General features: G+C 47.4%; 1 protein-coding gene across 9 annotated transcripts in view; it reads left to right on the forward strand.

The window, feature by feature from the left end:
- Positions 1 to 24,171, forward strand: part of CABIN1 (calcineurin binding protein 1) — a 192,518-nt gene that overhangs the window by 19,899 nt on the left and 148,448 nt on the right. For 6 of the 9 annotated variants that reach the window (XM_049865386.1, XM_049865395.1, XM_049865394.1 and 3 more), the window contains 9 exons: positions 5,460 to 5,537; positions 6,076 to 6,168; positions 13,205 to 13,318; positions 13,995 to 14,129; positions 15,090 to 15,270; positions 18,447 to 18,576; positions 20,094 to 20,243; positions 22,391 to 22,677; positions 23,710 to 23,878. In XM_049865386.1, the coding sequence (XP_049721343.1) occupies positions 5,535 to 5,537; positions 6,076 to 6,168; positions 13,205 to 13,318; positions 13,995 to 14,129; positions 15,090 to 15,270; positions 18,447 to 18,576; positions 20,094 to 20,243; positions 22,391 to 22,677; positions 23,710 to 23,878 (1,262 nt within the window). In that variant the 5' untranslated portion in view covers positions 5,460 to 5,534. The remainder of the gene's footprint in view (positions 1 to 5,459; positions 5,538 to 6,075; positions 6,169 to 13,204; positions 13,319 to 13,994; positions 14,130 to 15,089; positions 15,271 to 18,446; positions 18,577 to 20,093; positions 20,244 to 22,390; positions 22,678 to 23,709; positions 23,879 to 24,171) is intronic. The other 3 variants (XM_049865389.1, XM_049865392.1, XM_049865393.1) reach the window with 1 other exon arrangement.

The raw sequence follows: 24,171 nt of genomic DNA on the forward strand, positions 1-24,171 counted from the left end.
AACAGCAGGGTATTTAATAGGCAGAGCAAATGGTTTCACATCAAAGAAAGAGTGGAGAAGGGAAATTTACAAGGGGTGGTTAAGCTACAAACTTTCTTAACATCAATTTCTAGCCTAACATAAATCTTTTATCCCTGGTACAGTATGACTAAGGCAATATTTCTGAAGTGAGATGTGGAAACATTCTTGATGTGGGCGTTTAGTGATTGATTGCAGACTGAATCAAACTTAATTGGAGTCCATTAGTTAGGAAAGAGTGCAGATTAAATCAGTTCTAAATCTGAAGTCTTTTGAAATGTAAACATTGCCCATCCATCTATGGAGGAGTGAGGTAGGGCCAGGTGAATTCCCTGAAAGCAGTTAAGATAGCAAGTTTATTTACATAAGTTAAAGCTCAAATCTCTGTACAGACCAGTCAAGACTTTTATAGCTGCAGCCTCTGCCCTTATTTTAATGTAATTTCTGCCTACTTACCAATTTACAAAGAATTAACAGAAATAGCTGTGGAAAAATCCCAATGAGTGAAAATTAATTTGGGAGTCAGAATAAGGATAAGGCTTGATATATACCTGTCTTGGTTATTAAGTAATTTACAGGTTCTATTTTTTAACTTCATTTAGCATTATCAGTAAGGCAACTTCTCTGGGGCCAGCTTCATAAACATTATCAGGCACCAAGTAATTCTTTTTCTGGGTTAGAATGCTGACTTCTGTTTTTTTTTTCCAAGCAGTAAAACTTTGACAAAAGGTTGAATGGTTTTTTTTTGTTGTTGTTTGTTTTTTTTTTAGAAGAGTAGAAATGAAAATCTTAGTTCAGAATAAAGTTTTAAATTTAGATCTGAAGTCACATAATTCAGATATTCCAGCACCTGAGATTCTAAAATTTATATCCATGTTATACAGGTTGTGTGTGAACATTTCTGTAGGGTAAATATCTTGGAGTGAGATCCTGTGTTACATGGTAAGTATATGTTTAACTTTTGAGAAACTGTTCAAGCATGGCGGTGCCATTTTGCATCTCTACCAGCAATGAGCAAAGTCTGGTGGTGTAGTGGTTAAATGCTATGCTTACCAACAAAAAGGTCAGCAGTTTGAATCCATCAGGTGTCCTTGGAAACTTTATGAGGCAATTCTACTCTGTTGTATAGGGTCGCTATGAGTCGGAATCAACTCGATGGCAATGGGTTTGGTTTTTTTTTTTTTTTAACCAGCAATGAATCAGAGTTTCAGTTGCTCTGTATCCTCACCAGGACTTGGCATTGTCAGTTTTTAAAATAACTTGGTTATTCTGATAACTGCATAGTTGTATCTCATCATGGTCTTAATGTACATTTCCTTAATTGCTAGTGATATTAAATACCTTTTCACATGCTTATTTGTCATCTGTACATCTTTGCTAAAGTACTTGTTCAAGTCTTTTGCCCTTTTTTAATTGGTGCTTTGATTACTGATGAGTTTTGAGAGTTCTTTATATATTCTGGATATGTGTCCTTTTCGGTTATGTGATTTGCAATTGTTTTCTCCCAGTCTGTAGCTCTTTTCATTCTTGTAACAGTGTCTTTCACAAAGCAAAAGTTTTTAATTTTGGAATCTGTTTTATCTGTTTTTTTCTTTTATGAATTGTGCTTTTTGTATCATCTGTAAGGACTTCTTGTCTAACCTCAGGTTTCAGACATTTTCTCCTAAAAGTTTTATAGTTTTACATATAGAATTAGTCCATTTTGAGTTAATTTTTGTATTAGATGTGACTTTTAGGTCAAGTTTTTTTGGATGTTCAATTTTTCCAACACTGTTTACTGAAAAGAAGATTCTTCATTTAATTGTCTTTGCATTGTTCTCAGTAATCAATTGGTTGTATTTGTTTGGGTGTATTTATGGACTCTTCATTCTGTTTCATTGAGTTATGGGTTTATTGCTTCACCAGCTCCACACTATCTTAATGACTGCAGCTTCAGAATAAGTCTTAAAATTGGGAGTGTGTTTCCTTCAACTTTGTTCATATTTTCAGAATGGTTTGAGCTATTCCAGTTCCTTTGTCATTTGGAGAGAACGTGGTCTGTCTTCCCATTTATGCCTTGGGTTCTTTCATCAGTGTTTTTTAGATTTCAGAATACATATTCTGTACATATTTTGTTAGATTTATGCCTCAGTATGTTTCGAGCTTTTGTAAATTATATTCTTTTTCAATTTTGATTTCCAGTTGTTTATTATCTATCCTGTTGTGGATTAGGTAGACATGAGTTGGGGGCCAGCTCAACGGCAGCTGACAGCAAAAGCAGCAATATACCATTGCCTTTTTTTTTTTTCTTATTGTACTTTAGATGAAGGTTTACAGAACAAACTAGCTTCTCATTAAACAGTACACATATTGTTTTGTGACGCTGGCTACCAACCCCATGACATGTCAATACTCTTCCTTCTTGACCTCGGGTTCCCTATTACCAGCTTTCTTGCCCTCTCCAGCTTTCTAGTCCTTGCCCCTGGGCCGGTGTGCTCTTTTCGTCTCATTTTGTTTTATGGGCCTAATCTTTGGCTGAAGGATGAACCTCAGGAGTGACTTCATTACTGAGCTAAAAGAGTGTCTGGGGGCCATACTCTTGAGGTTTCTCCAGTCTCTGTCGGGCCAGTAAGTCTCGTCTTTTTTTGTGAGTTAGACTTTTGTTCTACATTTTTCACCAGCTCTGTCCTGGACCCTCTGTTGTGACCCCTGTCAGAGCAGTTGGTGGTGGTAGCCGGGCAGCATCTAGTGTGCTGGACTCAGTCTGGTGGAGGCTGTGGTACTTGTGGTCCATTAGTCCTTTGGACTAATCTTTCCCTTGTGTCTTTAGGTTTTCTTCATTCTCCCTTGCTCCTGACAGTGAGACGAGTGGAGTATCTTAGATGGCTGCCTACTATTTTATATGCTGACCTTTATTCTACGACCTTGCTAAACTCATTTTTTAGTTTCAGGATTTTATTTTGTAGAGTCCTTGAGATTTTCTACATAGATAATTACGTCATCTGTGAATATGGACAGTTGAATTTCTTTCTTTCCAATCTTTTTGCCCTTATTTCTTTTTCTTGCCTTCTTGACCTGGCTAGGACTTCTAATACGTTGTTGAATAGGTATGATGAGAATGGTCACCCTTGCTCGTTCCTGATCTTAGGGGGAAAACATTCAGTTTTACACTGTTAAGTGTGATGTTAGCTTTCTTGTAAATGCCGTTTGTGAGCCTCAGAATATCTTCTTCTAGTCTTAGTTTGCTGAGAGATTTTATCGTTCACGGAGGACACGGTGTTGGTGAGCATGTGTTCTGGGGGCAGCACCAGGGGGTGGGGTTCAGACATGCTCCTTGATGAAGTCTCATTTGGACTGAGACAGAGATTCCCCTCGTCACCCAGAGCGGCAGCACCCACAGCATCCTCAAAGCCCTCAGTGAGCTGTCTCCCTGCAGGGCCCCTCTGCATGGCTTCATCTGGCCTGCCCCGTGCGGGGCACCCTGTGAGTGGCGGTGTCGGTCTTGGAGGAGGACTGACTGAGAGTTAAGTTTGTCCTTCAATCTCTCCAGTTCTTGCTGTATCTTTACTTAGTCGCCTTCGTTAGAAAGCTGCTGTTCTCAGAGGATCCCATCCTTGGGAAGATGTTGCAGAGCCTCAGCCTCCTTGTCTCTAAAGTGGGGTACAGTCTCTCCTGCACTGGGAGCACCTAGCTTCTCCCCACTGGAGGGCAGTCTCTCCTGCACTGGGAGCATCTAGCTTCTCCCCACTGGAGGGCAGTCTCTCCTGCACTGGGAGCACCTAGCTTCTCCCCACCGGAGGGCAGTCTCTCCTGCACTGGGAGCACCTAGCTTCTCCCCACTGGAGGGCTTGATGAAAGGAGCTGAGCTGCCAGGATACTGCTGCCTGCACCTTCATTCCTTCCCTCACTGAACACCTGTTTTGTGCCACACATGGGGGAACAAACACAAATAAGGCAGTGCCCCTGCCCTTGAGGAGCTTCCAGGCCGGTGGGAGGAACAGACCCAGAGATGGAGTGATTCAAATGCAGAGCTGGAGATATAAAGGGGAGATTTGGGAAGAATCATCTCTTGCTATATTCAGTCAGTATAGCATTTTCAGGTTTAAAAAGTTTTATATATATATATGTTTTATTGTGGTAAAATATAGCATAAAATTTGTCATTTTAACCCTTTTTAAGGATGTAATTCAGGGATATTAATTACACGCACTGTGTTGTGCAACCATCACCACTATTCCAAAGCTTTTCATCACCCCAAGCAAAAACTGTGTACCCATTAAGTCATAGCTCTTCATTCCCTCCTACCCCCAACCCCTGTAACCTCTAATTTACTTTCTGTTTCTGTACATTTGTCTATTCTAGGTATTTCATGCAAGCGGGATCATACAGTATTTGTTCACTTGTGTCTGACTTGTTTCACTCAGCATAATGTTGTCAGGACTCATCTGCGTTGCAGCATGTACCTTTATGGATGAGTAAGACCCCCCTGTGTGGGCGGACCTCACTTTGTGTTATCCATTCATCTGTTGACGGGCACTCGGGCTGTTCCCACCTCGTGGTTATCGAGAATAATGCTTCGGTGAACGCTGGCATCCGTGTGTCTGTCTGAGCCCCTGCTTTCAACCCTCTTGAGTATTTAAATAGGCGTGGGACTGCTGCAGGAGTAGAATTGCTGTGTTGTGTGCTGATGGCATTTTTAACCTCTTGAGGAACCACTAAACTTCCCACAGTGGTGGCTGCACCTACTAGCAGTTGTATAAGAGTTCCAGTTTCTCCACATCCTTGTCAATCCCATCATCACTTACAGCCTTCAAACTGGTCTGCCAGCCTCTAATCATATTTTTTCCGTTATATTTCTAAACTGTACTTTGAAAATTTTTGCTTTCCTGAAAACCCACTGTGGCTCCCTGTTACCTACAGAATGAAGTTCGGATTTTCTGCTGTGGCTTAGAGCCTGTGATGGGCCCTAAACCACTTTTCACCCTCCACTCACATCCCTACTCTGAGGTTGGCAGCATCATGTCTCGTTTCCGCGGGAGGCCGTGCTCCCTCAGCCTTTTGCTTCACTGTCCCTCCACTCTGATGGTTTCCATTCCTTAAGACTTCACAGGCGTGCTGACTCTCTCACCTTCTTTAAGCCCTTCCAAGAGAATTGTTCTTTTCCATCCTTAGATGTTGCCTGTGGGTCTTGCTTTATTTCATTTGGCTTTTGAAAAAAGAGCTGTTCATGGGTCTCTTGCCTCTGCTAAGTAGTGAGTCGTGGGTCTCCCTTTTTTCTGTGTCCTCAGGCCTTGGTGCAGTGCCTGGTAGGGCAGATGCTCAGACAGAGGGGCCTTGTGTGCCAGACCCTATAGCCATCCAGGCGGTGTCTTACCAGCCTGTGTGTGGAGCCCGGGAGACCTGTGGGCAGTGTGACTTAACTGGCTTTTCATGGGCCTCTCTCTGTCCTGTTTCCTCTTTAGCAGGTTCGTCGCCCTGTGCAGCCTCCGCCAGTGATGGGAAGTGACGTAAAGCAACAGTGCTGAGTCTCTCTGAACATGGTAAGGATGTAGACCTGCCTGTTTTGCTGGCATAAGAGTTCCTTCACGTTACTTCACTCCCAGCATGAGGGGCACTTTTCTGAGTGGACTCTGAAGGCCCTCACTGTGGGCAGCCTTCTGCTGGGAGGACTGTGGGGACATCTGTGGGTACCCTTTCATTGGCGTGGCTTGCAAGGCCTTATCACAGGTGCTGGGAAGGCAAAAGTTAACATGTTTTTTTGGAATTTCTTACTCTAATGCCTGGTCTTTTGCTGTGTCAGGCCGTTCCTCGGGTGTCCCTAGCCCCTATTCCTTTTGCAGTGTACTCTACCCAGGGCGTGCTCCCTAAACAGACTGGCATGACCCCAAAGACATGTGCTGGTCCTTATTTTTTTCCTAGATGATCATTTGTTCATTTCCCAGATTCTGAGAAGGCCATAGCTTTTCGAGGCAGAATATATTATATGCTGAAGGAAAGCTCTATTCATTTGGGGGTTGTTGAAAAGACTGACTCCTCAACTAAAAGCAATGTTTCTTTCTCCTAACCCCCCATCTCTAGATTCGAATTGCAGCCTTAAATGCCAGCTCCACAGTTGAGGACGATCATGAAGGAAGCTTTAAAAGTCATAAAACCCAGACAAAGGAAGCTCAGGTGTGTAATCCATGGTCTTTTCACCTGCGGGCAGACCTTGCTTCTAATCTCCATAGGTGGAGTCTTATTTATTGATTTATTTTTTTGTGAAAATATATACAACAAAACATATCGCTTCAACACTTTTTACATATACAGTTCAGTGACAATGGTTACATTCTTCAAGTTGTGGTACCTTCCTCCATAGCTTTTTCCAAGCTATTTCACCATCATTAACACAGACTCACTGCCCCTTTAAGCTTCTCATCTATCCTTTTGTGTTGCTACTGTCAGTTTGATCACATATAGATAATTCTAAAAAAGTGTAATGCTGTGGTGAAATGAGTTTCTTTATGTAGCCTTTTGCCTTGATTCTTTGGAAAAAACAACTTGAGATATTTATCCCCTAAGCCCTGAGGAGTTACCTTTGCCCTAGTTTTCTATGCCACAGGGTTCATTCCTTTTGGCCAGATTGATTGACATTTCCTGGGTAATCTGTAAACAATCTGCGATTTGGTAGGTTTTGTCTGGCTCTCGGCTGCAGCCTTCCCTGTGATTGGTCTGTTTTACACACTTTACAGGGATTGGTCAGTATACCTGTGCAAATGAAGTGACTATAGCCTACAATGCAAAAGGAGTGCCTGTGGCCTACCCAGAGGGGATTGGTCAGTTTGTGGCCTTGGTGGGAGAGTCATGCCTTAAAATTGACCAGGAGTTTGCTTATATATGCAGCCAACCCTGCAGAGGCTGGCAGACAGAAAAGAAGCAGCAGAAGAAAGAAGGAAAAGAGAAGCAGAGAGAGGAGGCAAGGAACCTTCTAAAAGAGCTGTAACATGTGTCAAGGACTGTAATACTGAAAACAGCGACTGGTTGAAAGGGGCTCTGCGGCAGAGTGGTGGTGACAGACAACAGGGCTGAGAGACCTGTCCTAAGGGGGCCCGAGAGGAGGCCTGTCCTGAGGGAGGCTAAGAAGAAACCTATCCTGAGGGGGCTGAGAGGAGGTCTGTCCTGAGGGGCCTGAGAGGAGGCCAGCGTGGCTGAGGGGGGGGGCGTGCACAGCAGAGAGAAGGGCCTGCTTGCTTGCACGACTGAGAGAGCTGTCTTACACTGAAGAAGGGAGGGATGTGCTCTTCTCCTTGAGGGGGCCCTCTAGACTTTGCCTACATGCTTCCTGATCTTGATCCTGAGTTGTAGCCAATTGATCCTGATGCTGAGTTGTACCCTGTTAATTCCTTATAAACCACTTAACTGTAAGTGTGGTCTGTGAGTTTTGTGTGGCCATTACAACGGATTATCGAACCCACAAGAGAAGTAGAGAATATTGTGGAAGGAATGGCTGGTGTCAGAACTGGTAAAAAGGTTGGAGAGTGGAAGTATGTCTGACTTCTGCCTCATAGGAATTAGCTTTGGACTGATCTGGATTCTCATTATCCCCCCTGAAGTTAGGTCAAAGGCTAGTACTACCCACATTTCACAAATGCTGAACGTGGGCATTCTTTTGTAATTAGGGTAAACTATTATTTGTTTCAAAGATGACTTCAGGGGATAGTTCAGTAAGGTTTAAAGATTTCCTCAGGGTAATTGTTTTGGGGGTGATCTGACCTCAATGGCACCAAAAAGCCTGGATTCCATAGGAATTTGAGTTTCTGTTTCACATTTTCCCCCTTTTGATCAGGATTCTATAGAAGAACCTAAATGTTCAGTATTGGTAACCAGGCACTGTCTTCTGACCTCAGGTCAAAGGAGGCAGCTGTTCATGGAGGTTATTGGACACACTTTCCATTTTCCTCCACCAATTCCTGACCCTCTTTCTTCCTTTGGTGCTCCCAGTGAGTAGGGATGGCTACTCACAAGCTTCTAAGACCCTGGGTACTACAGAACGAACTAGGAGATAGAACTTTTTTTTTTTTTTTTCTAGTGCACCAAAATCAGTATTAGGCTGGTTGACTGGAATGTTCCATGAGACCACAACCCTAAGCTTCTGAACTTAGGAAACAAATTTTGTGAGGTGTGTGGTTATACATAGGCAGTATCAAGAGCTGGCTTTTTTTTCTTTGTAGAAATATATATATTGCACCTTTTGCCATATCAACATTTTTCAGGTGTAGGTTGTTGTGTGGGGCTGTCAAGTCAATTCAGACTCATCATGACCCTATAGGACAGAGTAGAACTGCCCCATAGCATTTCCTAAACTGTAACCTTTACAGGAGCAGATTGCCAGATCACTGAGCATTTAATCACTGTGCCACCAGGGCTCCTTCTTTCAGGTATATAGCTTAGTGCTATCAATTACATTAGTTATGTTGTATAGTCATCACCCCCAGTGATGTCAGATTTCCCTTCACTATCAACAGATTTACTACTTCCCAAACAATGGCTCCTGCTTCCCTCTTTCTCCCACCCCTTATAACCACCAGTAGACTTTGGTCTCTATACATTTGCCTATTTGTGTCAATTCACATAGGTAAAATCAAACAATATCCTTTTGTTATTGACTTATTTCACTCAGCATAATGTTTTTGAGGTTCATCTATGTTGTTGCGTGTATCAGAATTCATTTCTCTTAATGGCTGTGTAGTATTCCACTGTATGTTGTACCACATTTTGGTTATCCATTAATCCATTGATGGGCATTTAGGTTGTTTCCACCTTTTGGCTATTGTGGATCGTACTGTAGTGAACACTGATGTACATATGTCTGGTTGTGTTGCTGACTTCAGATCCTTTGGGTATGGACCTAGGACTGGAATTCTGGAGTCATAGGACAGTTCCGTTTTTAGTGTTTTGAGGAACCACCATAGTGTTTTCCACGATGGCTGTACCATTTTGCGTTCCCACCAGGAATGGCTAAGGGTTCCAGTTTCCCTACATCCTCACCAACATTGGCTATTTTTCATTTATTTTATCTTAGTCATCTTAGTGGGAATGAGGTGGTATCTCATTATGGTTTTGATTTGCATCTCTTTGATGGCTAAAGACATTGAGCATCATTTCATGCCTTTGTTGGCCATTTGGATATTCTTGGTGAAATGCCTATCCAAGTCCTTTGTGTATTTTTGATTGGATTGTTTGTCTTTTTGTTAAGTGATAGAAGTTTTATATATATTTTGGATAGTAGACCCTTATTGGATATATGGTCCCCCAAAATGTTCTCCCAACCTGTAGGTCATCTTCCCACTTTTTTGATACAGCCCTTTGATAAACAGAAGTATTTTAATTTTTATGAGGTCCCATTTACCTGTTTTGTCTTTCGCCGTTTGTGATTTTGTTATTATATCAGGTAATTCATCATTGAAAGCTAGGCCTGACTTCCACTCTCCTATATTTTCTTCTAAGAATTTTATGGTATAGTTTCCACAATTAAGTCCTTAAACCAGTTTGAATTGTTTTTTGTATATGACGTGAGGCATGGATCCTGCTTCGTACTTCTGCATGTGGTAATTCAATTTTCCAGCGCCATTTACTGAAGAGATTGTTCCTTTCCCATCGAATGGTCTTAGCACCCCTGGCAAAAGTCAGTTGACCATAGCTGCATGGGTTTATATCCAGACTCTCAGTTCTATTCCATTGGTCTTTGTGTCTATTATTATACCAGTATCAGGCTGTATTGATTACTGTAGCTGTATAGAATGTTTCGAAGTGAGGGAGTGTAAATATTCCTATTTTGTTCTTCTTGTTCAGAATTGCTTTAGCTATTTGGGACCTGTAAAAATGGCATAGGGGTGGTATCTGACCTCCTCTTTAATCATGAGGGGAAAGGAGAATCAAGATCAACAGCTCAAGGCTGATTCCTATGAGGTGGAGGTCAGACATGCCTCCTCTCTCCGCTGTCTTTACCGATTCTGACACCAACTGTCCCTCCCACAGCACTCTCTACTTCTTTTCTGGGTTCAGTAATTCATTGCAATGTTCACACAGAACTCACAGACAGTACTCATGATTATGGGGCTTATTAGGGAAGTAACAGGTTACAATTCATGCTCAGGTACACTCATGATACAGTTCTTCCATCAAGTAAGCCTTGGACCAAAGGCATTTAGCTTTCTCACATTGTGGGCCAGGAAACCCACCGTATGGTCTCCTGCTGCTGCTTCGTGCTGTCTTAAGGGTTACTGCCAGCTCTCTGTCTCTCGTTCTCCTGGTTCTCGGAACTTCTCAGTGCTGGGCTCCCGGGTCCAAAGAAACATGCTGGCTCTTCTTCCTTGGTGGTGGTGGGGATCCTCTCTTTCCCGCCTGTATGGTGGCTCATTTCAAGCCTAGCGGGATGACAAAACTGACCAGTCTCCTTGGTGGGCCACAATTACCCTATTTGCACAGTCCCACCCAATCATTTGGGTGGGAGTTAGAAGACCATGGTGAGAAAAGGCACACAAAAGTGATCCATCATGCTGCAGGGCCTCATACTTTTCCATACAGAATTGAGGGTTGGTTTTTTTCATTTGTGTAAAGAAGGCTGTTAGAATTTCAATTGAGATTGCATTGAATTTATAGATCCTTTTGGGTAGTATTGACATCTTAATATTAAGTCTTCAAATCCATGAAAATAGAATTTATTTAGGTCTTTAATCTCTTTCAGCAGAGTTTTATAATTTTTATTGTATAAATTTCACATTGCTGGTTAAATTCATTCCTAGGTATTTATTCTTTGAGATGTTATTGTAAGTGGACTCGTTTCCATAATTTTCCTTTCACATTTCTCATTGCTGGTGTGCAGAAACCCAACTGATTTTTTTTTCCTTTTTTTAATAATTTTTATTGTGCTTTAAGTGAAAGTTTACAAAACAAGTCAGTCTGTCACATATAAGCTTATATACACCTTACTCCACACTCCCACTCACTCTCCCCCCAATGAGTCAGCCCGCTCCCTCCTTCCAGTCTCTCCCTTTGTGACAACTTCGCCAGTTTCCAACCCTCTCCACCCTCCCATCTCCCCTCCACACAGGAGATGCCAACACAGTCCCAAGTGTCCACCTGATACAGGTAGCTCACTCTTCGTCAGCATCTTTCTGCAACCCACTGTCCAGTCCCTTCCATGTCTGATGACCAACTGATTTTTGTATGTGACTTTGTATCCTGCACCTTTGCTAAATGCCTCTCTTAGCTCTAGAAACTTTTCTTGTGAATTTTTTGGGGTTTTCTATATATAGGATTATTTTGCCCGTGAATAGAGATAATTTTACTTTTCGGATTTGGTACCTTTTATTTCTTTTTCTTTTCTTAGTGCTCTGGCCACGACTTCCAATACAATATTGAATAGAGTGGTGAGAGTGGGCACCCTTGTCTTGTTCCCAATTTTAAGGGAAAAGCTCTCAGTCTTTCTCCATTGAGTATAATGTTGGCTGTTGGTTTTTCATGAATGCTCTTAATCAGATTGGTTAACTTCCTTTTTATTCCTATCTTGTTGAGAATTTTTATCAAGAAAGGATGTTGGATTTTATCGAATGCCTTTTCTGCATCAATTGATACGATCATGTGATTCGTTTCCTTTTTTCTCTTATTGTGGTGTATTATACTGATTGATTTCTAATGCTGAATCATCCTTGCATTCCTGGGATAAATCCCACTTGGTCATGACGTGTATATATATATATATATATATATATTTTTTTTTCTTTTTAGTTTTTTTTAAAATAATTTATATTGTGCTTTAAGTGAAAGTTTACAAATCAAGTCAGTCTCTCACACAAAAATCCATATACACCTTGCTACATGTATATATATTTTTAATGTGCTGTTGGATTCTGTTTGCTAGTATTTTGTTGAGAATTTTTGCATCTGTATTCATAAGGGATACCGGTCTCTTGTTTTTCTTGGTACCTTTATCTGTCTTTGGTATCAAGGTAATGCTGGCTTCATAGAAAGAGTTGAGGAGTATTCCTTCCTCTGCTACTTTTTGGAAGAGTTTCAAGAAGATTGGTGTCAATTCTTCTCTGGTAGAATTCTTCAGTGAAGGATGGAGCCTTATTTTAAAAGCATTTGGTGTGTCTCCTTGGGGTTTTAGGGGAAAATCCCATTTTGGAAGGTGACCATCTCTCCATCTCATGTTAGTTAACCTGCTTCACTTGGGAGATAGGCACAACCGAAGAGAAATGGCATTGATTCTGTGAAGGTATGTGACGGCCAGTTCATCCCTGGGCCTTCCCCCCCGAGCTAGGGCCACTCTGATGCAGCCTGTTCTTTGTGCAGGCCTTGGGAATTAGCAGACCTGGGAACAGTAGAATATCAGCTGTAGCTGTGCTTTGAGGTTCCAAGTGCTTTGCCCTCATTTCAGTGTGATGAAGCCCTTGAGGGGAGCTGCCTTGCCAGGGGCCTCACTGACGTGCAGTGGGCAGCCAGGCCCAGCCCCAGCTCTTTAGATTCTTGGTCTTTCTTCTCTACCATGAGGGCTGGCATCTCTTTCATTTCAGCTTTCCTTCCTCTCACCAGTCCATCTCTCCCTCTATGACCTGTTCTGGCTTTGCTCCCTGTCATTGCTTATCCTGGAATAAGCCATACCTCCTCCCTTGAGGGAGAAACCAGGACAGCTCCAGAGCCCTCTCAGAAGTCTGCTGGTCAGCTGTCCTCAATCTACGGGGGGTGTCAGTGGTGCCTGACCTGCCCAGTGCCTCTTCCCCATCAGAGGGGGCTCTTGCCCCCAGGGCAGTGATCTCACGTAGATGGAGAGGTAGGTAGAAAGCAGTGGAAACCTTCCACACACACTCCATTCTCTGGGTCAGTCTGGTGTGGTGTGGCCATCTTCCTGGTTTCTGCCGGGATGTGCCCACCAGGCTCCTACCTGGCAGTGCCATGACTCTGTGCCTTGGGGCCCTGTGTCCCTTGTCACTTAGACTTAGCTGGGCCTGTGTGGCATGTGTCTCCTTGTGGGGCTCATGAGGGTCACACTTAAGTTCATGCAGCAGTGAGCTTGTGGGAGGTTGGAGCATTATGATTTTTCCATTACAGAGGGTAGAGCTGACACTTAATATGGCCGTGACTCCAGCTCCCCTGATAAACGTTTTTGGCTTAAAAATGACAAACCTTTGTATCATGTGAACACATCTCCTATCTTGGTTTGCAGGAAGCAGAGGCTTTTGCCTTGTACCACAAGGCCCTTGATCTGCAGAAACATGACAGGTTTGAAGAGTCAGCCAAAGCCTACCATGAGCTTCTGGAGGCACGTCTGCTGCGGGAGGTGAGGCACCGGCAGCTGCCTGTGCACGTGCAGGTGGTTCACCGGCCCTGGGGCCAGGTGGCCTTGTTGGTTGGTTAACCTTGAACTCATTATTTTATGTCTCTGTCCTCAGTTGCCCCATCTGTAATAGAGTGTCTGCCTCACTAGGTTGTTGTGAGGTTTGAGCAGGTAATGAAGTAAACCATATGGAACGGTTCTTGGCAGATAGTGAGTGCTCAGTAAGTGCCAGCTGTCGTTATTACTTAACCTTCACAACCACTCGGCCCAGTGGGTGGGAGGCATTGTTGTCCCCATTTACAGATGTGGAAACTGAGGCTTAGCGAGGTACGGATGGTTCAAAGCCACCCTCATAGCAAAGCATGAAGCCCGGGATTGGAACCCACAGTTTTCCGACACCTATTGATCCTGTTGGCAGCACATTTGGCAGATGCCATTTGAGTGACAGCCCATGAGCTCAGGGAGTCTGTCAGCATGATGTGGACTTTTGAACATACCTGAGAGAGGGTTGGGGGAAAGCCAGCTTGAAGCTGGAATGGTCCTCTTCAAGCATCCAGGGCAGCGCCTTTCCAATGGAGGTGGCACTGGACTGGCCTGAGGGCCAGGTGTCCTGCTGACCATCCATGGAGGCTTCAGGGCCTTGGTGTCACTTCCACTCTTATCTCTGCTTTGTTCACAGGCAGTCTCATCAGGAGATGAGAAAGAGGGATTGAAGCACCCTGGGCTGATTCTGAAGTACTCCACGTACAAAAACCTGGCCCAGCTAGCGGCCCAGCGAGAGGACCTGGAGACTGCCATGGAGTTCTACCTGGAGGTGAGACTCAGCAGTGCTAAGCCTCTGGGGTGGCTTTGAAAGCTCTGGCTGGAGGGAATGAGGTGTGGTTTTGTCAGCTGAAAGGAAGAATTTGTAGCTGTATATCAGCAAGCGGTACTGCTGAGGACCTGGCTGGTGTGTGGTCACACCATGCGCAGAGGGATGGTGGAGAGGAGGGTGGGACGGCTCATATGCAGAGGTCTGTGCGTGAATTCTGTGTCTCAGTGGACTCGAGATTGTGAGCTAGGTGTTTCACCTGTTTGTGCCTCCAGGTCTATGCTAACAGAGTGGGAATAATAAACGAGAGAGCTGTTGTGAAAACTAACTTAGTTAGTACACATGAAAGTGCCTGACACTTGGCCCAGTACACATTCCAGTCATGGAAGTGTTGCCATTGTTTTGATTATTATCACCACTGTCTCTCTGGGCACCTCTCAGGTGCCAGGCACCATGGCAATGGCTTTCCACGCATACTCTGTTCCTCACGCAGTCTCCAAGAAAGGTGTCTTTGGCGTTATTTTAGGGACAAAGAAGCTGAGTCTCAGGATCATGCTACCAAGACATGCCTGAGCAAGGCTGTGAACCTAGGCCTTTCTCTAAAGTACACCGTCTTTCTAGAATCCCACAAGACCCCCTTATTTCTTTTTAATTCTACCATTTCCACTTCTTTTCCTACCAATTGTGTGAGGAATACAGATGTTCATATTGACAGAATATATCAAGAAAATGTTCTGAATGAAATAAGTAGGGCCACCTAACTTTCTATTGCCGTTTCTCTGGGCCTGGGGAGCATGTCTGACTCTAGGAAAGATGAGGAGGCCCTGCCTGGCTGTGATAAGACAGCCAGGCTGCTTCGGGCCATTTCTCTGGGCATTGTGAGTGGCTGCGCCAGCACTGTGCCCTCCCCACCCCACGCCACCCGCCCAGGGGGGGATCTTACCTGGGTATGTGCTCTCACAGGCAGTGATGCTGGATTCCACCGATGTCAACCTCTGGTATAAAATTGGGCACGTGGCCCTGAGGCTTGTCCGTGTCCCCCTGGCTCGCCATGCTTTTGAGGAAGGGCTGCGGTGCAACCCCGACCACTGGCCCTGCCTGGACAACCTCATCACTATCCTGTACACCCTCAGTGATTACACAAGTGAGTCCAGCTTTGATGGTATCTTCCATGTGTCTGTGTTTTCGGGACAGTGAGGGAGGGATGTAGCTTGGACAAACATGAAGTCCCAGTTAGCCCTGAGGGCTTTCTGCCTGCTGTGAGAGGTGGGGGTGATGGGAACAGAGGTGTGTCTGCATCCCTGCTTTATTCTGTCTTGTATCTCTCACTTCCTTGAGATTTGTCAAGTACTTGGTAGTGACAAGGAGTATGTTCTCTGAGTGGCTTCCCCTTGTTCATCTCATTCCATCCCCTGCTGGCCTGCCCTGAACCAGACCCCGTTCTGTACCTTGCAGACAGATAGCCTTGCCCTGCAGCTGGAGGTCTTCTGGAGCAGGGTGCTCACTGCCTCCAGAGGCTCCTGCTTCTCTGCAGGGCTGCAGAGCTGTTGGAAAGGACTCTGCCAGATGGAGCCCAGGCTGCCTTCCCGTCAATTCTGTTCCCTGGCCCGGCCCTCTGCACACAGATAACACTCTGCCCCAGGATGGGTTGGTCTTGAGACAGACCCTGATGAAGTGCTGTAGCCTTGGGAGCCTGGTGCTCTCTGAGGCCAGCACAGAGGATGGAGCCCCAGGAGTGCCATGAATACTGTGATCTGACCAGGTGTGCTACAGGGTGGTGAGGTCCTGTGTGGAGGGTGCTCCATACCAGGCCAAGCCCAACATTCTATACAGGACAGATATGCTGACAAGCAGGTTTGCTCTTGCTCTGAAGGTTGAAGCCTGGAAGGCTGACTCAACAGGTCTTTTCTTCTAAAGACAAGCCCACCAGGTAGAACACTGAGAAGCACTAGGCTGTGCCACTCACCCCTCCCTGCCAGCAGTTCTTTCCTCCAGAATCGTTTTGAAGATTTTCTGATTGAGGTAAAGCATACATGCAGCAAAGTGCACACATCTGAGCTCCACAGGTCCGTTCCTTTGTAGATATGAAAACATTCCAAGGTCTAGAACGTTTGCAGTGCTCCGGAAGGCGGGCTGTCTTACCACCCCCTGAGGGGACCCCCACTTCTTCCTTTTATGAGCAGAGAAGAGCTTTGCTTATTGTTGCCATTCCTCTAGGTGGTGTCACACAGCATGTACTCCGTGTGGTCTGTTGTGTGACTGCCACGATTTCACTGTCTGCGGACAGACATGTTGGCTGTGTTTGGGTTTGGCTTCTATGCATACGCTGCTGTGAGCATTCCCGCGGATGTCTTTTGGTAGACACGTGTACTAGATCTGTTGGCTGCCCCAGTATAATTCCAACAGGCTGCCATTTTGACTGTAGTCAAAGTTTCTTCTTCCATAAGCTGTTTCTTCTGGGATGTTCTTCCTGTGGTTTGGGTGCCACCTTGAGGTGGAGGGTCTTCAGCTTACAGCCTTCCCTCCCCTGGCCACCTGGTTTAGTTCTTTGTGCCTGTCTTTCATGGCAGAAGTTGTACTTGGTAAACTTAACATTCTGTGGGAAAAATGGAGTTGGGGACCAAACAGATGCATATATTCCATGAGAGCCCTGATCGATTTTGCACTCACTGAAATCAGAAAGTGAAAGCAGTGTGCTGAATTGATGCCCAGTGGCATTTTATGCATTTTGGTAAGGAAACATGGGTGCTGCTGGGTTGTATCTGCTGACTGTCTCCTACTCCCTGGACACTTCCTAGGCACCCCCTTTCCTGGAGTGTGGGTATAGTACAGCCAGTGTGTTGAGCTTTACTGCAGCGAATGCGCCTGCTGAGAGCCAGGCCTTCCAGCTGCTGGGTTTTCTCCCCGGAGGAGAGTCGTGGCCACTCTTGTGATCCCACCGCGGTTTGTCTGAGGCAGGACCGTTTGAGTCATCTCTCCAGTGGGTAGTTGGCAGCTTACTGGGCTGTGCTGGGGCTTTTCAGATGCCTCACAGGCTGCGCGGCTGTGGCACTTGGTCCCTGCTGAGCACCTTGACCTGGCCAGGCGGTTCTCTCTCAGCTCCTCGCTCCTGCGGCACCCCAGAGGGCAGCATGAGCCTTTCGCTGCTCCACCTTCCCACAAGGCCCCCCCAGAGAGCACTTCCTGTTTCTCTCACCACCTGCCATACTTCTCTGGCACTCCCCGCTATCTTGCTCCTGATCTCTGGGATGCTGCAAAGTGAGCAGATCTGAGCATGGTCAAGGGAGGAGAGGTATGCACAGCCTTTCTGTATCCACATGCAAACAGAACTGGTGCAAGGTGTGGTAGCGGCCCCATGCCTGAGTGAGCAGGGCTGGCTGCTCTGCATTGTGCCATTGGCCTTCCATGCTCCCAGGTGAGGCCCGGCGCTGCTGATTCTGGTGGGGACCTCAGCAGTCACATGTGTCTGGCCAGTTGTCACTGTGGGTGACAGCGGCTTTGTAATTAATGACACGGCCCTGCTCAGGAGCCCATGCCATCCCTCTCCTCTCTGAAGTAAGCAGCAGTGTATGTTAGTTTGCTTGTTACTGTCTCCCCTGTCGCAGGAGCCGAAATTGGGACAGCTTCCCAGAGCGTTGGTTTTAGGAGGTTCTTCGTTATATTGACACGAATGATGTACATAATTTAAATTTAAAGCAGTAATTTTTTTGTAAGGATAGGTTAAAAAAAATACACAAGTAGGAAAATTAGAAAATACAGGTAAGCAAAAAGAAGAGAGAGCAACTTTATACGTACAGAGGTCACAACTTCTGTGGCCTTGTCCCTGCCTCTTCCTTGGGCTGGCGTGGCCATCTCGCTGCTCAGGAAGCATGCTCCTCGGCACCTGTGCAGGGACCACATGCAGCCCACTGTCTGGGTCAGCCATATCCACTCCACCAGGCCTCATGGTAGAGCACCAAAGTCCGTTTTCCAGTTAGCCAGTTGTCACTGTCGACCCTGTAGGCTTTTTGCAGCAGTTTCTAGAAGTGGGATTGTGGGGTCAGTGGTCGGTGTGTGACCCCCGTGGTGCCCCAGAAGGGCCATGCACATCCATCTTTCATTCCTCATCCGTGTTCAGGCTTGCTCATTTTGCAGCACCCCATCTACTCAGGTCATTATTATTTTCAGAAATAGCTCCCAGTTGAATCGGCTGAGTGGTGTCACGTTCCTGTTTACTGTGCATTTCTTGGACCCCAGTGTGGAAATGCTTTCCTGGTGTGAACAGGTAAGGCCTGTGGTGTAGAGTGCAGCCGTGGAGTCATAACTGTCTCTCCTTGCCAGCGTGTCTGTACTTCATCTGCAAAGCTTTGGAGAAGGATTGCCGGTACAGCAAGGGGCTGGTTCTCAAGGAGAAGATCTTCGAGGAGCAGCCTTGTCTCCGGAAGGACTCGCTCCGCATGTTCCTCAGATGGTAAGTAAGTCCTGCCTCTCCACATGCCTGTGTGGCTGGTGAATACGGGAGGCCATCTGCACCTCTCCGGTCTTGACCTGCTGGCGGATGCCATGTGCTGGACTTCACCCCTAGCTGCATCCTTCATCCAGTGAGCTTGCTCTGACTCTGTGTTTGCCACACTCTGCTGGGGGGCCCATCTCCTTGGTGTTGTGAAGGCTGTCACTGCCTGCCTTCCTCACTGCTGTCTTCTGTGCTGCCCGCCGGGCCTCCTCTGGTACGGCCTGCCCAGGCTGCCTCTCCACAGCTCGTTGCTCTCCTTCCTGTGTCCTGCCCCAGTGCTGCTTGAGCTCAGTGCCCCAGATAACAACTCTGCCCATGTGCTGCCCCTGACTGCCTGCCTTCAGGACAAAGTCCACTCAGAAGCATTGCCCAGAGGGCTTTTGCAGCCTGACCCTTCCAGTCTTCCCCTTGGCCCTCCCAATCTGCCCTTCCTCCTTCCCACCCGTCCTGCTCTCCCTGCCCTCCCCCCTTATCACCCACTCTGCTCTTTGGCCCTTGCCCCTCCCCACACACTCTGCCCTCCTGGCCCTCCTCCCTCCTCACTCACCCCTGCTGTGTTCTTCTGACCTTTCCCACTCCCGCCCTGCTATTCCCTCCTGGGCTTATTTATAAGAACTATACCAGGCCCCTGATAGGTTCCAGGCCTGACTTGCACTGTGCCCTCACCTGGGTTTCTGTCTTCCCATCTCTCTACCCATCCTGCCATTGCTCTTCCTAGCTCAGAGTCACTTCTGCAGCTCTTCCTAGCTCAGGGTCACTTCTGCAGCTCTCCTAGCTCTGGCAGCCTGCCCCCACCCTTCAGTAAACAGCCCTTCGTGCCCCTGATGTTTCCTCAGCCCTGGGACTCCCTGTTGTTGGGAGTTCCATGGTTATTTATCTCAGTATCTGTCACCTCCAAGACCATGCCTCTTGTTCACATCTGTCCTTCCAAGGGGTTGTAGATAACGAATACATAAAGACACGTCCATGAGTGAGTACTCTGGTGTGGTCCTTCAGGAGGTGTTCAGATGGGCTGGGCAGGAGGGCAGGTATGGCCAGGCTACCTTCTAGCAGAGGTGTGTATGGGAGGACACCTTCTGTCTTTTGGGGATGCCAGAGTTTGGTGTTCTTGGCTTGTCTGATGACTTCTTATTGGGATGGGCAGTTTGGGGTAGTTGACTTCTTTCTAAATTGTCTATAAATAATTGAGAGCACAACTTTATTTTGCTGTGGTCCTGCTCACATATCTGAAAACCCTCTCTTTGCTCACTTTTGAGTTGTAGGAGGAACAGAGGGCAGCAGTCATGTCTAGGGCATGTGGGCGTTAGGAATGTTAGTTGCTGCCCTTGGGAGGCCAGACTCAGGTGGTTATTTTATTTGTAGGAATAATCAGTACAAATTAAAGGTATTAGTGGAAATACATCCCTGTCTATGAAATGTCAGCCTTGGCTCTAGTGTATAATGTAGTAATTCCTTCCTGTGCCTTGTCCTTCTAGTGACATGTCAATCCATGATGCGACAGTGAATGCAGATGAAGCGCAGGCCATCATGGACGAGGCTCTGGGGCTGCGGAGGAGGAGGCAGGCGCTGACTGTGCGGGAGAAGGCACCGGACCTGAAGCTGGTGCAGCCCATCCCCTTCTTCACGTAGGTCCTGGGTCTCAGGAAGACCTCACACAGGCCTGATCCTGGGCTGGTGACATGAAGGGAAGGAGGCTGGCTAGACACCAGGCAGACAGCTTGGGGAGCTCCTGTACTTGTTTACTGTTACGGTGCAGGTCAGCGTCCTCTCAGCATGCCCGTGGGAGCTCCTCTCTTGTGTTGCTGTTCTTGATCTGAGTCATCTGCTGCCAAATTCCTGTCAGCCCCTCTCAGCCTGCCCTCCCCAGAGTGCCAAGCACTGGACAGAAGAAATCCAGGGTCAGAGCAGTTAGGTGGTGACTAGGGAGCTGGGTCAGTCCCAGGCCTTGACTTCCATGCCTCTCAAGCCTGTTGCTCCCTCTCTGGGCCATGCAGGGCACCCTGGAAAATGGGCCTCAGCGTGGCCCTTGTGAGTGCCACAGTGTGAGCATTCCTCCTTCTGGGAAGGGCATGTGGCGGTAGAGCCTGACTGGAGCTGGGACATTCAGCCCCTCGGTGAGCTTTGGCACATGGCTCCTTGAATCTTTGAACTAGCATGGCAGCTGGGCTCCATTTCCCCCTCTTTTCTCCCTCAGAGCCACTGTCACACAGTGTTCTGGTGCTCCTACCAGCATCACACAGACATGGGTCCAGTCCCGTCCGTCCTGCTGTTCTTAGCTGGGTGCCCGGGGGAGAGTGCTATCCCTTGCTTGTCGAACTGTCATGGTAGTTAAGTAGCAGGGGTGGGGCTGGCACAGAGCAGCTTGCAGTGCACAGCCAGGAGGGGTGGCTTACGTGACTGCCGTTCTGGTGGTAAGCTCTTGTTGGTTGTAAGTTGGGAATGTTGCTCATGCCCTTGATTTAAAGCTGGTCAGGGAGCAGGGCTGCTTGAGGACTCTTAGCAGGGCTCTTTCTTCACTTTGTCAGCTGGGTCAGTGTCCCCATCCTGTCTGAACCTGGGCTCCCAACCACAGTGACTGGGGGTTTGGATGGGCCACGCGCCTCCCTGTTAGCGTAAAGGAGGTAGAGGTTTGAAGAAAGTGATGTAAGTTGTGGTGACATGGGCTGTAAGATGCCATTACAGTTGCTTTCTGGAGTGCAGGGCCAGGCCAAATGAGAGTATGAGAGAGTTAGTTTAGACTGAAGGAAGCGATGCTTAGTCGTTAAGCATAGGGTGGGGTTATTAAAGGAGGGTGTGGCAAGATTCTCTGGCACCAGAAGAACTAGATGGTGCCCAGCTACAACCGATGACTGCTCTGACAAGGAATACAACAGAGAACCCCTAAGGGAGCAGGAGAGCAGTGGGATGCAGACCCCAAATTCTCATAAGAAGGCCAGATTTAATGGTCTGACTGAGACTAGGAGGACCTCGGAGGTCGTGGTCCCCAGACCTTCTGTTAGTCCAAGACAGGAACCGTTCCCAAAGTCAACTCTTCAGACAGGGATTGGACTGGACTATAGGGCAGAAAATGATACTGGTGAGGAGTGAGCTTCTTGGGTCAAGTAGATACATGAAAATGTAGGCAGCTCCTGTCTGGAGGGAGATGAGAAGGCAGAGGGGGACAGAAGCTGGCTGAATGGACATGGGGAATACAGGGTGGAGAGAAGGAGTGTCTCATTAGGGGGAGATCAACTAGGAGTATATAGCAAGGTGTATATAAATTTTTGTATGAGAGACTGCCTTTATTTGTAAACTTTCACTTAAAGTGCAATAAAAATTTAAAAAACTAAAAAAAAAAAAAAAAGACTCTCTCTCTGGCATCAAAATCACTCCCCACTCCAGGGATCGGTACACATTTCCGATGAGGGCCAGGCAGTAAGTTTTTCAGGCTTTATGGGCTGCATCAGCTCTCTGCTGTGTATTATTAGTTCCCGGGCCATGACAAATAGGCTGCAGGCCACAGCTTGCCACCCCGGCCTACTCAGCGCCCCCCAGGCATGAGCAGGGTGCTGTCCCAGTTCATTGCTCCAGCTCCAGCTCAGACGGCTCCACCCTCAGCTTGTTAGACCCAAGATCTTGTTGATGACACCACGACCAAACCTCGACCCCCTCCCCAGCCCCATGAAGGTGGCCGCGGCGGGAGGGGCTCTGCTGCCTTCCCAATAGGCCTGTTAGCTCTGTGCTCTTGGGGGCCTGTGACGGTGCTGACCAGTTTCCCGGCCTCTCCCTGCAGCTGGAAGTGCCTCGGCGAGAGCCTGCTGGCAATGTACAACCACCTTACCACCTGCGAGCCCCCACGGCCCAGCCTCGGGAAGAGGATCGACCTGTCTGACTACCAGGACCCTGCCCCCCAGCTGGCCTCCTCCGTGGTGGTGCCGCCCATCAGCGTGATCCAGCCGAGCCCGGTCAGCATACCCCAGGCTGGGGCTGTGGTAGAGCCCATACTCACCTACACCCCTGTGGCTGCCACCAGTTTCCCATGCCACAGCCTCAGCCTGTTGGAGACGAGCCTACCTGTGGGTGAGCAGCCTTCTGGTATGAGTGTGGGGGGCCTGTGTATAGGCCACCAGGACAAGAGTGGAGGCGCCCAGCCCCTCCGGGGGAACAGGCCCACTGATGTTCATGGCTTCTCAGCCTGCGCACAGGGCTGCTGCGCCTAAGGGAGCATCTCAGCAGTGAGGCCTCTGGAGCAAGGGGTCAGGGCTCAGGAGTGTAGCCCCTCACTCATTGCCAGCACCTTTGGCCCCAGTGAGAGCCTGTCGATGAGTCCCAGCGTAACCATTCCTCAGAGCACTCTGCAGTGTGAGTGGGCAGGCTCCACCCTGCCGGCACTGCTCTGGCATTGCTGCAGTGTGCTCACAGTCCAGTGCTGCAGGGCACGGGCTCTCCATGTGTTTGCTTGAAGGAGGGAGTGGGTTTTTTCAAAATCGCCTTCTGAGTTCTTTGGCTTTCAGAAACATCAGTAAAGTTACTGCCTTATGTGGTGGTATGTTTTTGTACAGGTCTGTTAATTTTTTTTTATTGTTTTTAGTTTTATTAATTTTTTAAAGTTATCATTGGAGTTGTAAAAAATTTTAGGCAAACGATCCCAAGCCTAATTTCGTGATTTCTGTGTCACTGAAAAAAGGGGTATCTAGCAGTTAAGGAAGTTTCTGAGTGAATGTGTAGGTGGATACCTCTAACTTTTTTATATAACCCTTTGTGACATTGCTCTCTTTCTAGTCAACACCATTCTCTGACTCACGTCCTATCACTGGGTGCTCAGGGGTCCCATCCCCCAGTACTTGGACTGCGGCCTCAGAGGCCCTCGCAGCCAGTCAGTGGGAGGGTGGGGTTGATGCTGAGACCCCGTGTTCTCAGCCGTGGGCTGCATAGTGCTGTCATGCTTAAGCTCTGGGTCTGAGAGTTGGAGACAGTGTGAGCATGAGGCATCTGCAGTGAGCTTCACTCAGGGAGCTCACTTGAATGTCAAGGAGAGGTCAATGCTGGCATTATAAACAAGGGGGCCGAGGCCCCTGCCCTCTGTAAGATGTCACTTTGCCCCCTGTGAAGGCGATGCTTCTGGGGGAGATAGGTCCAAGAAGGGGGTGAAGCGGAAGAAGATTGCAGAGGAGAACGGTGAGACGGCAAAGCGGCGCTCAGCCCGTGTCCGCAACACCAAGTGCAAGAAGGAGGAGAAGGTGGACTTCCAGGAGCTCCTGGTGAAGTTTTTGCCGTCCAGGTATGTGCACCTGTTTCTGGTGTGCAGAGACAAGCAACAAACCAGCCTCCAGACCACCCAAGGCCCACCACAGTCACCCCGCTAATGCCCTTGCCACCCTCTCTGAGGGGCACCTCCTTGGCTTCCCCGTTGCATATGTGCAAACACCGAATCACAGCCTCACTGGGTCAGGCCTCAGAGGTTCTCAGCTCTCTCTGCCTCTGAGCTGCCTGAAGGTGGGAACCGGGACTTGCTCATCTTTGGGAGGACTAGGTCTTCCTAGGCTCTCAGAAAGTGGATGGATCTGGCACTTG

Source organism: Elephas maximus, chromosome 22 (assembly GCF_024166365.1).
Source record: "Elephas maximus indicus isolate mEleMax1 chromosome 22, mEleMax1 primary haplotype, whole genome shotgun sequence".
NCBI lineage: Eukaryota > Metazoa > Chordata > Mammalia > Proboscidea > Elephantidae > Elephas > Elephas maximus.